This window comes from Sinohyriopsis cumingii, chromosome 18 (genome assembly GCF_028554795.1).
Source record: "Sinohyriopsis cumingii isolate HCF-2022 chromosome 18, ASM2855479v2, whole genome shotgun sequence".
Taxonomy (NCBI): Eukaryota; Metazoa; Mollusca; class Bivalvia; order Unionida; family Unionidae; genus Sinohyriopsis; species Sinohyriopsis cumingii.
In genome coordinates, this window is record NC_142978.1 from 8,351,157 (window position 1) to 8,367,491 (window position 16,335).

Consider the following 16,335-nt stretch of genomic DNA (forward strand, 5'->3'; position numbering starts at 1 on the left):
TTAGCGGAGACAATGGTATCCAGTCAGATCCAAGATCACCTAATTAATATGCATGTATCTCACTCACTTGAATCAAATTCATTTGAGATTTTGATGATAGAAACTAATGCTCTAAATATAACTGAAGTCAGATCCAAAAGAAAGACTCCAGAATGGTAACAAGCATTAAGGTGGAGCAGACTCTGATTAAAAAATATTCTCCAGATTAACAACAAACTGAATCAATCAGATATAAGATTACAGCATCAATATACACTGATCTTGCTCTTACAAAATTCTTCTAACAAGGGATGATTAATGACACATGAAGCATGACAGACATAGGGCCATACCATATGCCCATTTGGCTTTACAGCCAGGTCAGTTAAAAAGTTAAATGAGAAAAATCACACCATATCAGGGTAGAAATAGAACAGAAAACTCAAAGCAGGGCTCGAATTTAACACAAATTTCTTTGAAGCCAGAAGGACTAGTATATTGAGAAATTTACTAGTCCTGACAAATCTTTACTAGTCCTGTTCACAAAACAAAGTCACACAGCTTTCATGTACGTTTACCGATTCAATTATAAAGTTCGAACGACCCGCAACAAAACTGGATGTTTTCTGAGTGTTTGTTTTTGCGAATTGCGTACACCAGTTACACCACATAACGTTCCTTTCCTCATCATAATTCAACCATTCCCTGTCTTTTGTCCATTTTTTCTGAAATTTTCCATTTTGCTTTTCCCTATCATAAGAATTATTCCTTATCATTCTCATTCAACTTTTGCTTTTTTCCCGGTGGCTGAACATGTTCTATCAAATGCCACATTTTGCCTGTCTTATAAGGAGGGTACTGTGCCTTGTTTTGAAATACGAGATGTTATAGTATAGCTGACACAAATTATTTAAAGCAAGCAAAGGAATGGCACAGTGTCCTTTATATAAGAAAGTCAGAGCAAGAAACACATTTCAAAACATGTGTCTTTGCCCCCCTCCCACAATTAAATGGCCTCTCCCTAACAAAAACTTAACTTCAGTGGAAGTTCTGCATGATCAAAGCAGTGGCTATTGTAAACACTGTTATAAAATATTAGCATCAGAAGATAGTGTTAGTTTCAGCTTGGAAAAGATGTTGTCACATTAAACAAAGCCATCTGACACTCGGCGCGTTGTATTTAACAGCTCCAATTAAGGTATCATAAGTCGTAAGTTTGGTAATTGTTCCTAATTAATCGAACTTCAATGTAATGTTGAAATTAATAATAATGCGGAAAATTTTCAATTCTTAGATGCCCATGCTCAGAGATTTTAATTACCAACAAATGTACGGCATTCTGCTTGGATATATCCATGCGTATTCAATTATTTGCTCATTCTAGTAAGGGAAAAATATAAAAACTATTCTTATCATCATAGAAAAAGTTGTATGGAAAGGATGTGTCAATAACGTAATCGTAATAAATTGATCTAATTCTTATAATTATTTCAATAAAAATGTAAAATATGTAGTTTCCTGTTTGTGACTGTTGGAGCGTTGGGTAGCGAGTAAAAAAAAACAAAAAAAAACCCTTACACAAAAAAAAGTGCAAACTAATTTCTTTGAATAGTTTTTGCCATGTTCTTTTGTGTGGTATACCACTTTGTAGTTTGTTACTGTGGTTGAGTGAATCAAGTGTGATACCACGTCATTTTTTCATTTAATTCGTTATCAGATTAATTAGGATCAATTACCAAACTTCCGTTGTTAATGATGGGACCATAATTTGCATTGTTAAGTGAAATGCACAAAATCGGATGGATTCTTGTTATAGAAACACACCTTTCAGAGGCAAAATTTGCCTTCATCTTCTCATGCTAATATTTTATGACTGTTTACAATAGCCACTGCTTTGATTCTTCAGAACATCTGCTAAGTCAAGTCTTTATTAGGGAATGGCGTAAACAAACGCTGACTATTGATAACCAAAACTTGCTAGCCCATCTATTAACATTATGAAAGTTACTAGTCCAACAGGAAATCTGTTCGCCTCGGGCTAGCAGACTATCGCTAATTTCGGGCCCTGCAAAGTCATATATTTAGCATCTAACAAATAATTTATGGAATAAAAGTAAATCTGTGAATGCTTTGTGTCAGCTTGTAACAGCCAAGAGATGTCCCAGTTTTTTATGTCACAAGCCCTCTCTTATTCACTAATGTTTTTCTGTAGCATAAGTCCTCAAGTTCAATGTCCAGTTTTTATGTTGACAGTGGCTGTATACAATATCAACATATCACAAATAACTTTTAAAAAAAATACAAATCGAGCACCAACTTTACTTACTGCCACTAATGATGATAGAATGATAAAAAAATTGGAAGTTGATCAGACAAATGTAAAACATTCTGGAATTTTATAATAGGAAGTTGATTCATCAATGACATGACCATTGTGGGATGATGAGTACTTGCTGAATAAAAACAGTATAACCTGTCTTATATGATACCTCTACATAAAGAACACTTGCTAATGAACGGCTATCTGAATAAAGACTTTGTTCTTTATTTTACAGACATAATGAACCTCCATATTGAGGACACCTGTCCTCCAATGACTTAACCTTCATGTCCCTTGAGTTTATTTAATAGTGAGGTTTCAGAGACATGCCATTTTGTGCAGATAATTAGATAAGCAGTACCGATTCATAAATTGTTGTTGGTACTTGGTAAAGATTATCACTATTCATATATTTATCATTCCCACCACATCCCACCCCAAACCTAATACCGTCCCACTTGTTACTGTTAGAACCCCCCATCTCTAGAAAAACTAAAAGGTCTACCCACTCACACTCCTTTATGAGACACAACTTCATCACACTCCATTATCAGATAAGTCTGACTGTCCAAAAATATATATTTGCACACACTACCTGCACATCTGCAAATATATGACACACCTTTTATTATGCCATCACAAAAGGGGTCTCGCCTTGCAAGGGGGACCACCCTAACAGACTAGTGTGTACATGTTTATAATTGTTTAAATCTGTGCAAACGTGCATGATTAGATATTAAAAAGACAGCTGACAAAAAGTAGTACATGTACATATAAAAACTATGGATAAAACTTTCATAGTATGTTCTGTGACCCTTGGTAAATCAAGATCACAGATCTACTTGAAAATGTGGGTTTGAATGACCCATGCATGTTCTCTATGCAAGTTAAAACAATAAAGAAACTTCTTGAATGTAGCAAAGAAGCAAAACATGGTCAATTAATTGAACAAAACCAACAAATTTGGACAACCTAAGCATATTTAACTACAAAATACCCGCACAAACCTGAAACACTGGTTTCTAAACATAAATGTAAAAAAGAATTGAACTGGCAGAATATATAGCTGCACCACAATGCAACAGTCTTAAATCTATCAGTTACATTTTGTAAAAAATCATTCGGGGATTAAAAACAATGTGTTTATAAAACAAGCTTGTGACCAAATTATTAATGAAAGATCTTTGATAATAACAAAAAACTGACCAATCACTCAGAAATCTACAAATAAAACCAATATTCACTAGCAGTTTTGAACGATAAATAAATTCTCTGCCAAGGAAATAATGCATTTTACTGAACAAATTTGAAAAGAAAATGGATGGAGTCATTACATAACATCATTATATAGGTGTGCATTTTGCACGCATGAACATAATGCAAACTAGTTCACCAGGCTCATTCTGACCAGCAAAAAACTTGCCAAACGCCTCAAATCAGATTAGAAATAAAAAATTTCTTTGAATTATTAATTATTTTAATATTAATTTTTTTCTTCATATCCGATAAATTTGATAAATGATGGTACTTCAAATATACTTCCATTGAACTTGGAATTTCTGTCTTTATTTATACGACTTTAGTTTCTCTGTTCTCTTAGTCTCAGACACACACTTTCCAATTCTTGTTTGCCCAACATTACTTCCCCCAGTTATTTTTTTACTCTGAAACCTTTATCCCAATTTCTATGTTATTATACTTTCAGGGCTACAAAATTCTCTTGTCCAATTATACAAGTAGAAGGTGAGAGAGGACATGAGATTTTTTCAAGATTCACTCTAGTCTGAAGAGTACAATATGGTAAGTCTGACGAGTACAATATGGTAAGTCTGACAAGTGCAATATGATAGTCTGACGAGTGCTATATGGTAAGTCTGACAAGTGCAATATGGTAAGTCTGACGAATACAATATGGTAAGTCTGACAAGTGCAATATGATAGTCTGACGGGTGCTATATGGTAAGTTTGATGAGTGCAATATGGTAAGTCTGACGAGTACACTATGGTAAAGTCTTCAATATTATTAGCAAATGTAGTGCATGTAACAAACTGAAAATTCTCATGCTGCACTACACCCACTTCCCCAAAATTATGTTGCCTTGCACCCTCTACTTTAATTCTTAATTGACTCTCCATGAACTAGCCTAATTCTTGTGTTGCTCTTCCCCCACACACTTCCCTATTATTATGCCACTCTAAATCAAATTGATTTAATCTTATGCAGCCAGACACAAAGGTTTTCCAATTCCTTTGGTCACTTCCATACATAACTACTGATTTTGCTTTACCCAAGATTCTAGGTTTTTGCCTAGAATAATATTACCTCTTTCCAACTTACATTTCATCATTTTTCACCAATGTTGCACACATACATTAAAACAATAAATTTTCTCATGGTACATTTTCTCACCTTGTTTTCCATTTTGTTCCAGCTTCCACTTGTTTGCCATTGTGCTAACATCATTTCCACTATGCCCATCTCTGATAGTCGCCTAAAACTTCTGTCCTTCACTGTGTACCAAGTCAGTTTCACATCTAACAAAAAAGTAAAGTATTATAATATTCATTTACACATAACTGATACAAATATGTACAAAGACTAACAAGGTGGCTGCCATTGTTTCTTTGATCAAGCTGATATTAATTAATGACTGATACAAGCCACTGGAATAATTAACTCTTTACTAGCACTTCCTTGTTAAGTATACACAAAACTTTTCATTCTCTCAGACTATTATATGCTAAATCAAGCATTCCAAAACCAATGAAACAACGATTTCTTTACTAGAACTTCATGTTTACAGAAAACAAAACTTTCCTTTATCTGAGATTTATACATAATCCATCAATCAAAAGAAAATGCTGAATACAGTCTGCAAGTAATATCTAGTTGTGGCACAGTTCAAGGTAATAAGAGCACCTTGAAGGGTACATTATACACCTGTTCCATACCTTATCCACCTGTACCATACAATGTACACCTTTACCATGTCCAAAAAAGTAAATCAATTATGTTGACTGTAAGTATATTTACTCTACAGAACATGTCTGTGTACATGATCAAGACCTATTATCAATACATTGCCTTCCTTATCCAAAGAGTGAACCATCTACAAAATTTAGTTAGGGTTCAAGGACATGAATGATATTGTGCAAAAACCATTTTTAATTTGGTCATGTAACCATCACTTTGACCTTTAATAATCTGATCAAAAGTCAAAAAACTTTCTGTCTTATACATAGTACAAGCTATTTACAAAATCTGACCAATGTGGTATGTACTAAAATTAGTGTCGAAATTATCCATTCTCTTGGTTTATGTAGTCAGTGTGACCTTGACATTTAATCTGTATCATCCTTTCTTTCCCCAGGTGCAGGCCATTCACATTTGGTTGTACTCAATGGTCTAAAACAAATATTATCTTCTGGAAAGAAGACATAAATAAACAGATGACATTAGACGGACAGATGAATTGACAAATTAGATCATGACATGATAATATATAAAATGGAAATGTTGGCATTAAAAATTATAGCTACTCGACACCTGAAACAACCAAATGAATGTTATGATCAAAACACAGAAGCCATATTTACCTTGAAAATATACCCATACCTCTGTCAAAATCAGAGGTTAGATATGTAAAATAAACACCAAAGTTGAAAATGATACATGAACATGATTCACCCTGTTGTTCTGGTACATGGGCATTATGGTTTCTCCACTTTATCTGGCTAGCAAAATCTTTGCCACATGGATGTCTCACCATTTATATCTTTTGCATCAGGCAATGATGTATTCCCCTGTGTCTGGCTTGCAAAAACTTTATCACACTAATGTGTCTCCATGTATCTCCCTTGCATTATGCAATGTGTCCCTCTGTATCTGGCAAAGACTTGAATACAAACTTTAACACTGAGGAGGAGAACAACTTGTCACCTGAAATGTGCATTTTTTGTACCTTATTTGTGGCAGTAAGACAATAATAAGTGTTTTGCTCCAATGACTAAGGCAGAGGTGGAAGGGGGCAGAAGGCATTTTTTAGGACAATGCCCACAATTCAGGTCCTTGTTTAAGTTGTCATTCTTGGTAGTGAGAGTTACTGGTTCTAAATGCAACTAGTGACTAATTTCACTGACTTCTCTGCATCTGATTTTCTTTTTCCATTTTTGCATCAGATAAATTTTTACCTTCTATTCTCGCCAATCATCTGCAAAGTTACCAAATGTGATTTATGGTACCTATGATTCATCAAGGAATTATGAACGCTTAAATCAAACCAAGGCAGAGGTCATGTCTGTTTGCAAACCTTATGATGTCATAATGACTCACTTTCATACAATTTGGAATAACTGCGCTGTACTTTAGACGAAACATCTGCACAATTTTCATGGATATATACCATATTAATCCCCATTTTATGATAACCCACCTGCCAAAAATCCCAGACATGGATGTTAATGTTATCCCATCAGTGATCACCTTCTGGGCCACATTTATTTTAAGCCATCCAAACTGTAGACATAAAGCCATACTGTAAAGTGCAGGCTACTGGACTGACAGACAATGGCAACTATCAATATACCCTAGGCATTTCCTAGAAAAGTGTAATGATAAAACAAAATATGGCTGTCAAAAGATAGCAAAGCTGCAGTTACTTGTATTTTAGTTAGAACCCATTTAACCTTGGAAAAAAATCAAATCAGTGGTTTTACTCATGTGAACCTTACTAAGTTACTACAAATATTTCTCAAAAGGCCTTTAGCAAGGAAATTATTGTGCATCTTGTTTATACCTGTTTGTTTGTCTGTCATACTTTATATTGATTTAATGAACATCATCACTTTTTCATTCTAACATAGTTGTGTCACAAAATGAAAGTATCACATGTAAAAAGTTTCTTCAAAATGATAGTAATTCAGTAATGAATTTAAGATTGATTGATCAAGTGACTGACAGCTGTCCATGAGTGATAAAACAGTTCTTGCAATAGTTAACATCCTGTCAGTTTTTTTAGTGATATCAAAATCAGATATTTATTAACATAACAAAACTGTATTTAATGATCAATTAATTATTATATCCTAATTAATTACTAAACTGATTCATTTGTGTAATAATGTATATATACACAGATGTGGCTACTTTGTTAATTTTCAAAAATACTTCATTGAATTAGTTAATGAAAGAAAACATGAATAAAAAAGAAGGTAGAAAAAGAGGCCTAAGTGGGTAGGAAATTGCTCACTTCCTTAACTCACATGCTATGGTTTTATAAATGTACATTCATACATATACTGAAACTGGGGTGGGAAAAATTGCTTAGAACACTCAGTTGCAATGTTTTCTATTAATGTTTCAAACACTTATCTTCTTTCTTGGACTATACATAAGATAAAACGTGGCAAATTCTTTTGTTACATTTTTTCAACTGTAAGTATAATTCATTTTCTTCATGACTCAAATGAAATGGATAAAATGTACATGATGGTATTACTTCGCTGTTGACTTAAGTTGAAGCCTAATTAGCATATGTTAAGTTGCCAGAGAATGGATTTTTGGTTTACTTGTTTTGGGATAATAAATGAAATGCATGCAACAATATAAGCTTTCTTGGTATTAAAAGCCACCATTCAGGCACACAGCATTGACTTGCCGACTACTGTCTGGTTGATTACTTTAAAACTGTTCATAACCCTACCCTTGAAATATAATATACATTTACCTGGCATAATAATGGGAGTCATTTTATGCAGTTGGCATGGATTCCACTTTCCCTAAACTCCTGGGGTCACTGATTAAAAAATACTAAGATTCTTACCCCAAACAGTCAGGTTAACACTGTGGTTATTGTACTAAATTGTGACTAGAAGAAAATGGGTTAAATCTCCACTATTGATCAGATCAGAATGAAGAATAAATATCTCAGGAAATTTCAGTAACATCATGGGTTTTTAGGCTCTTAGTAATAAAAACTTTGGATGTGTTTAAGGAGTAAAGCAACTTGGGTTATTTTATTTATAAAAGCTTTAAAGATCCAAACATGAATTTAAAATAATAACATTAAATATACGAAATTTTATAAGTTAATCCCATATATGTGATATTATGAAAATAACAAATATTTTAGGTATTTGAATAAGGCAATACCATTTTAAAATATCTGTTTGGTTGGGCAAAGTCCACTTTAAGGTGTTTTTACTAGTGGCTTTACTTTGTTTTTTGTTGGGAAATAGGAAAAAAGTGTCTTGCCTAATGACACCACATAGCAAGCCTGGCCTATTTATTGGTGTGCATCTTTGACACACAAACAACACCTAGTTTGGTTGGGCTAAGCCCACTAAAAGGCATAATACAGTAAATTCAATTGCAAGATAGTTGGACACAACAGAGCAAATTCAATCACAAGATTGCTCCACAAAACAAAGCTAGATCAATCGCAAGATGGCTGGATACAACATAGCAAATTCAATCACCAGATCACCCATACTCAATTGTTTATCTGGATTCAATTTATCTATAATTTATTTAATCTGCATACAGTGTTCCTTGCAATATTTTATATTTGTCTTCAGATTTAAATTACAGTGTACAGATGATTCAATTTAATTTTTCTGATTTATACAACTTGTTTCATCAAAAGTTTGGCATCCTATATTATAAATTTTTTATTTTCTAAAATTGTTTGCATAAGGGCAATTTCTGTGTAACCTCAAACCTGAATCAGAATGTCACCTCTTTATGATGCGAGTCGAGTAACGTCAATGCTTTGTATGAGACTCCGATGTAATCATAACGATACTTCCCAAAAATGGGAACTCTTTGGTCTCCGATGTAATCATAATGATACTTCCAAAAAAATGGGAACTCTTTGGTCTCCGATGTAATAATAATGATACTTCACAAAAATGGGAATTCTTTGGTGAACTTACATCCATCTGGATGTGCAAAGGACAGATTCTAGTAAAAACTAAGATTTCAGAAAAATTAAAATTTTACCCATGAATAAAATACCTGCACTTTTAATTCTTGCCGTTATCCTAGCAACACTGAATTAAAAGTAACACTGAAATTTTCTGCTTCCAATAATGTGAGACTACTGTTTACATGTTATTGATGATACATCATCTAGTCCATCTGAGATCATTAAGCTTCCAATAATGTGAGACTACTGTTTACATGTTATTGATGATACATCATCTAGTCTCTCTGAGATCATTAAGCTTCCAATAATGTGAGACTACTGTTTACATGTTATTGATGATACATCATCTAGTCCATCTGAGATCATTAAGCTTCCAATAATGTGAGACTACTGTTTACATGTTATTGATGATACATCATCTAGTCCATCTGAGATCATTAAGCTTCCAATAATGTGAGACTACTGTTTACATGTTATTGATGATACATCATCTAGTCTCTCTGAGATCATTAAGCTTCCAATAATGTGAGACTACTGTTTACATGTTATTGATGATACATCATCTAGTCTCTCTGAGATCATTAAGCTTCCAATAATGTGAGACTACTGTTTACATGTTATTGATGATACATCATCTAGTCCATCTGAGATCATTAAGCTTCCAATAATGTGAGACTACTGTTTACATGTTATTGATGATACATCATCTAGTCCATTTGAGATCATTAAGCTTTCAATAATGTGAGACTACTGTTTACATGTTATTGATGATACATCATCTAGTCCATCTGAGATCATTAAGCTTCCAATAATGTGAGACTACTGTTTACATGTTATTGATGATACATCATCTAGTCCATCTGAGATCATTAAGCTTCCAATAATTTGAGACTACTGTTTACATGTTATTGATGATACATCATCTAGTCCATCTGAGATCATTAAGCTTCCAATAATGTGAGACTACTGTTTACATGTTATTGATGATACATCATCTAGTCCATCTGAGATCATTAAGCTTCCAATAATGTGAGACTACTGTTTACATGTTATTGATGATACATCATCTAGTCCATTTGAGATCATTAAGCTTCCAATAATGTAAGACTACTGATTACATGTTATTGATGATACATCATCTAGTCCATCTGAGATCATTAAGCTTCCAATAATGTGAGACTACTGTTTACATGTTATTGATGATACATCATCTAGTCCATTTGAGATCATTAAGCTTCCAATAATGTGAGACTACTGTTTACATGTTATTGATGATACATCATCTAGTCTCTCTGAGATCATTAAGCTTCCAATAATGTGAGACTACTGATTACATGTTATTGATGATATATCATCTAGTCCATTTGAGATCATTAAGCTTCCAATAATGTGAGACTACTGATTACATGTTATTGATGATACATCATCTAGTCCATCTGAGATCATTAAGCTTTCAATAATGTGAGACTACTGATTACATGTTATTGATGATACATCATCTAGTCCATTTGAGATCATTAAGCTTCCAATAATGTGAGACTACTGATTACATGTTATTGATATACATCATCTAGTCCATTTGAGATCATTAAGCTACTATGATACTACAACCAACACAGACTAGAGGCCATTATTCTTTTCCAGCAAACAATGGAATATGACAAGGACATTCAAATGGAAAAGGCAAAGAAATGTCCCATTGCTCAAACCTCAATAGTCCGTAATTACAAAATACCAACATCATGTTCAGGCAAAATTCTACTCAACGTTATTAAATTTTCTTAAAGAAATCTTTCATGGCTGTTCTGTGTTCAGCAATAGCAGCCATATCATATTACAGATCATTTCTACAAATTCAAATGGATACCAGGCCAGGATGATTTGTGAAACATAATCAAATTCTGTTCAGCATTCTGAAGAAGTTATTTGGGTTTTTATAATTTCAGTAATGGTGATCATATTTGCTGGCAGTTTAGTAATAGTTATATCAATCTGAAGTTATTTGGGGTTTTATAATTTTAGTAATGGTGGTTATTTATAGTAACAGTTATATCAGTCTGAAAGGCCTCAATGCCAGGATACCTTCTGTCAAATATGATCAAATTTTGTTCAGTGCTTTTTTTTTAAAGATTTCATTTTTTATTTCCTGTTTTTAGTAATGGCAGCCTTATTTGACGTGGACCAGTAATATTTGTAAGAAAAATTAGAAGTCATCTACACAAGAATCATCTCTCTCAAATTTTCTAAAATTATGTCTGGCTTTTAAAATAAAGTCATTTTTTAAGGTTTTCTTTTTTTTTTTAGTAATGGTGACCATATTTGACAGTGAAAAGGTATTATGTGAACAAATTTTGAAAAACCTTCATGCTAGAATTCAATCTATCAAATATGGCTGAATTTTTCTTTGTGGTTTTTCATTAATCAGTTAAAGGTTTACTACATGAGCGATGGTGACCATATTTGACGCCAGGCAAGCATCTTTTGAAATTTTTTAGAGACATTTAAACTAGGATGCTCCCTTTCCAAATTAGTCAAAATCTATTGAGCAGTTTTTGAGAACATTTTTCAAGGTTTTGTGTCTTTTGTATTGTTGGTCATTTTTGAATAAAAACTTCATGCTAAGATGCTTATTGTCACATTTGGTCAAATTCTAAAGAAAACAATTGGAACTGATTACATATGACTAAGAACCATGCCATAAGTTCGATTAGCCTTACGGACAGGTGAACTAATGAAATTATGACCTAGGAATAGCATAATTTGTGAAATGAAAGTCATTAGTAAAAAAAAACTTTTCCGGAATCAGATTAAATATGGGGTTGGGGGAACTAATTTTAAAAATATAATACTTAACAGCTCATATTCCATTCCTTTCCATTTCTGGAACCCATGGTCCCCCATCCAAGTTAAACTATTTCCTCCTACAATTAGTATCAGAGTGCCAAAATTGAAAAGAACCAGATCGCAGTCTGGCTCCTGCATTACAGCCAGCATACAGAATACTATCCTCTTTGTACTTGGATGCTGAGTATACAGGACATCAGAGTGTGGTGGGAATCTTTGCAATAGTAGCAGTTAAGTATTACATAGTAAAAATTACTTTATGCACACACACACACACCCAATACATTTTAATAGTACTAATACAGCACCTCTACTACTGCAGAATTTACCAATAAGGAAGGAGGAGGATGGCCTCAACAAATCTGCCACTTACCATTACAGTTGGAGTTGTCACTACTGTAAGCTGGTAAAAGGTTGAGCCACTTGTACTGTCACTTCAGGGCCAATGAGAAGATGCTTGTGCTTAGATGTACCGAAGATAGAAGGTAAAAGAAGGTATTATGAGATTGCCAAAAGATGGTTCTCATAACATCATGCAAAGAGGAGTGATTCAAACAGGCCCAAGATGTACCGATAGCTTCACACAATGGGGTGTAATTTTCAGAAAAGAATGGTCCATCACAGTTAAGGACTGATAAGCTCTCTTGACAGTGAAGACAATCCACCTGACAATAATGAACCCTTAACAGGTAGAAAGAGTTGTTCCAACCCTATCTACTTCATTTAGAAGAGGTCAAACATAACCTTCAAAACTCTCATTGAGTCAATCTTGCTCATCCTCAACAGAGGTACAACTGAGACTAGGGATATCAAAAAGGAGTTGAGAAAATGAAGGTAGCTGATTCTTGGCCAGAAACCTAGGCTAGCAAAGGACAGAAATCAAATCATGATAACCACTGAACCATAAGGAGATGTTTTCTACTGACAAGGCTTCAAGGTCCCTCCCTCTCCTTGCTGAGGCTATGGTCAGCAGGGAAACCATCTAAAGGGTAAGCTTCACTTAATACTTCATATGGAAGATCTGACAATGCCCAAAGAATGCACAAAGGATTCCATCTTGGCATTAGTGAGCAAGATACTGATCTTTGATGCTCAAGATACTGTTCTCTGACGCTCAAGATACCTGATGAGATCAGAAATATCTGGGTCTGACACAATGTGGGGACTCTTTGAGAACTTTAGAGGGTTAGAAAGGGCTGCCCTACACCCACTAAACAGTGGACACAAAACATCAAAAAGAGAGGTAAGTAAATCTACAATTGAAAATAAGTGGGAGGGGGGCAGCTAGGATCAACATGTTTTACTGCAGAATATTTCATACTTTGCATTGTAGACCTTGGAAGTGATTGCCTACTAGACTCGATGATGTAGTTGGCAAAATTGCTTGAACTGGTCCAGAGGGACTGATCACTTGAGAACAGGTCCAAAGAGACTGATCACTTGAGAACTGGTTCAAAGGGACTGATCACTTGAGAACTGGTCCTGAGGGACTGATCACTTAAGAACTGGTACAAAGGGACTGATCACTTGAGAACTGGTACAAAGGGACTGATCACTTGAGATGAGTCAGATGTGAAGGTGGAGAATCTGGGGCTGTTGTTGTTGAGAAGAGACCCCTTCAGCTGATACAGCAGGTCCTTTTTCTGTTGTAATCTTCTGGGTTCCTCTGCCAACAAGTTTAAAAGGTCACTGAACCATGACTAGTGAGGCCAAAGATGATCCTACTTTAGGCTAATAGTGTAGACTACCCAGGCCCTCTGATCTTGGACTAGAGAGACATAATAGGGGAGATTGTTTTAGAAGTCTCATCACAAACAAGTATGCCACAGGTCTCCATGGCAGTTGGAAAAGATAGTCTGCAACTGACTGGTGTAAAGACTCTCCTGTGAGGATTGCATGACAATGTGCAGGCAAATTGTCCACCAGGATATTCCTCCTGCCTGAAACAGGGCAGAATTTGATAGTGAACTCCTCTGAGGGTACCCATTACAGGATGTCACAAACTTCCAAAATGAGTGAAGATGTGTACCTCCTTGCAGCCTGAGGCACACTACCACTGACATGTTATCTGAGACAACCATCAGGCTAATGATGCCTTATGAGGTTAACACAGCTGTTGGGTTAGAAGCTCCGCCAGCATTTCCAAGATTTTTATGTGATCAGTCTCTCCATCTTGGTTCTAGAATCTCTTAAGAACTATGCCCTCTGACTCAAGGTAAGTGCCCCTGCCTGAATCTAATTAATCGGTAGACAGAAATTAGTTTGGGTTGAGGAAGGTGGGGAGGTTGTGGCTGATCCTGAGTTCAATAGTTCAGGTAGTGATGAAAACCAGATCCCAGGTGTGAAGGTGAAGTCACTCTGTAGACAACACCATGGACACAGAAAGTGCCTGCCGTAATGACTTTGCTACAGCTTCCAGAAGTTGCTTAAGTGTCACCAGAAACATTGATTCTTCCTTCAAGAGACTGAAGGAATCCACTTAAAAGAGATCAGCATGTGAAGCTTTCATGACAAGAATATGGGCTTATCCAAGGTTTTAACTGGGGAGGAAAGCCATGGTTCCCACCTATATCTGCACTTGTTATGAACCAGCATCCATACTGTGAGGGACTTCATAGCCAAGCTCGTAAGAAGATACTTTAACTGGACAAAGAAACCAATGGATGAAGTATAATGGAGGGGGGGGGGGGCAGACCAACCCTTCTGATGCCTGTCAAACTCTTGTCTTTGTGTAAGCTCCTGGAACACAGTTGACGGTGGGAGCAACAGAAAGTCTGGGGTGTGATGCTACCCTGGAGAGACTCTCCAGACTGAATTTAATCTTTTTATCCTGAATGATTAAAGGCTTAGGACAAAAGTAAAGTTTGGTACCTTATCAAACTTCCTGACTTTCTTCTACCAGATGGGAGGGGCAAGAGACCCCAAAGGAAGAAGAAGCATTGAAATCACTGGTTCTTCCACTGACTCATTCAAGTCCACTATTATGGAAATAACCATTGTCCTTTGCCCAATCCTGAGCCAAGACATGACTGTTTGTCCAAGTATCTTACTACAGAAAGGATGACGTGGAAATGGAGTCGTGTCCTTATCTGGAGACCTTCAGTAGGGGGTGATGGCACTGACTTACAACTGGACCTTCCAGATAAATAAGAATATTTTTCATCTCCCTAAATCATCTGGAGTAGACCAATATTTTAAGTAAGGTGACTAGTGGATGATCGCTGATTGGTCACTATACAAAGATTGGTCCAGTGACGAAGATCTGATGGACGAACCTACATCAGATTTATCTGAATGAAATTGCTGTCTGCCCTTCTCAAGAGGGTGCAATTCACTAATCATATTCACCAGGACACTGCTCACAGGTGATCTGCCTCCCATGGGAGGAGCCAAGTATCAAGCCCTCATAGGCACTGATGATATCAGAACAAGCATCCAGGTCATTTAGACTTGGGTGATCTCCTAGAAAAGTCAAGCTGAATAATGTTCCTGCTCTTAAAGGGCACTACTCTTTCCCAAAATGGGGAAAAATTTCAGACCCCTCCATAGAATGGAGGGAATCATTGTTCCTCTACAAGTGTTGCAATTATTTGCCAAATCCCACATCTACACTCACACACAACACATTGGACATTTGTCTGTACATGAACACCCTGTGTGCACTAAGCAGGTGAGTTGAGTACCCATTCTACACCTTGCAACATTTTAATCTGAAAGAGAAAACTTTATGAAAAAAAACAACAAGAACATAATATCCAGAACCCCATACTTGCATTAAGACTGGAACAATGAAGGGGGATACAATTTAGAGAAGCACCACTTGCTAAGCAAGGTGGAAGAAAAAATAAAATTTACAAAAGTAACAGATAACTCTCAAATATAACAAGGACTCGTGAGAGGATGACTTACTTGATAGAAAAAGGTAGGTGGAATGACAAAACATTTTAATAAGTGACATTGCATCCATGCAACATGTGTGTCATCCAAAGAAAAGATGATAATATTCTGCATATTAACTGTGGTACAGAAGTCAAACTGGGATCCAAGCCTCCAATAATAACTGGAAGAGAGAGTACTTTAGCTTGGATGGGGGATCTTAAAGTCCCAGAGAAGAAAAGCAATGCAGCAGTAGCAGGTATTGTATTACTGTTAAATTTAAATTTAAAATGATGATATAGGCATCTGAGAAAAATCATCCCATTTACTACTGACTCTGGATAACAAATGAACTATTCAACAAAAATATACAACAATAGTTATAAATTA

General features: G+C 35.4%; 1 protein-coding gene across 1 annotated transcript in view; it reads right to left on the minus strand.

Moving 5' to 3' along the window:
- The window catches only part of LOC149776037 (RNA-binding protein 45-like), an 84,789-nt gene that overhangs the window by 6,128 nt on the left and 62,326 nt on the right, over positions 1-16,335 (minus strand). Inside the window, exon 12 of the mRNA XM_089942573.1 lies at positions 4,710-4,834. Within this exon, the coding sequence (XP_089798699.1) occupies positions 4,829-4,834 (6 nt within the window). The 3' untranslated portion in view covers positions 4,710-4,828. The remainder of the gene's footprint in view (positions 1-4,709; positions 4,835-16,335) is intronic.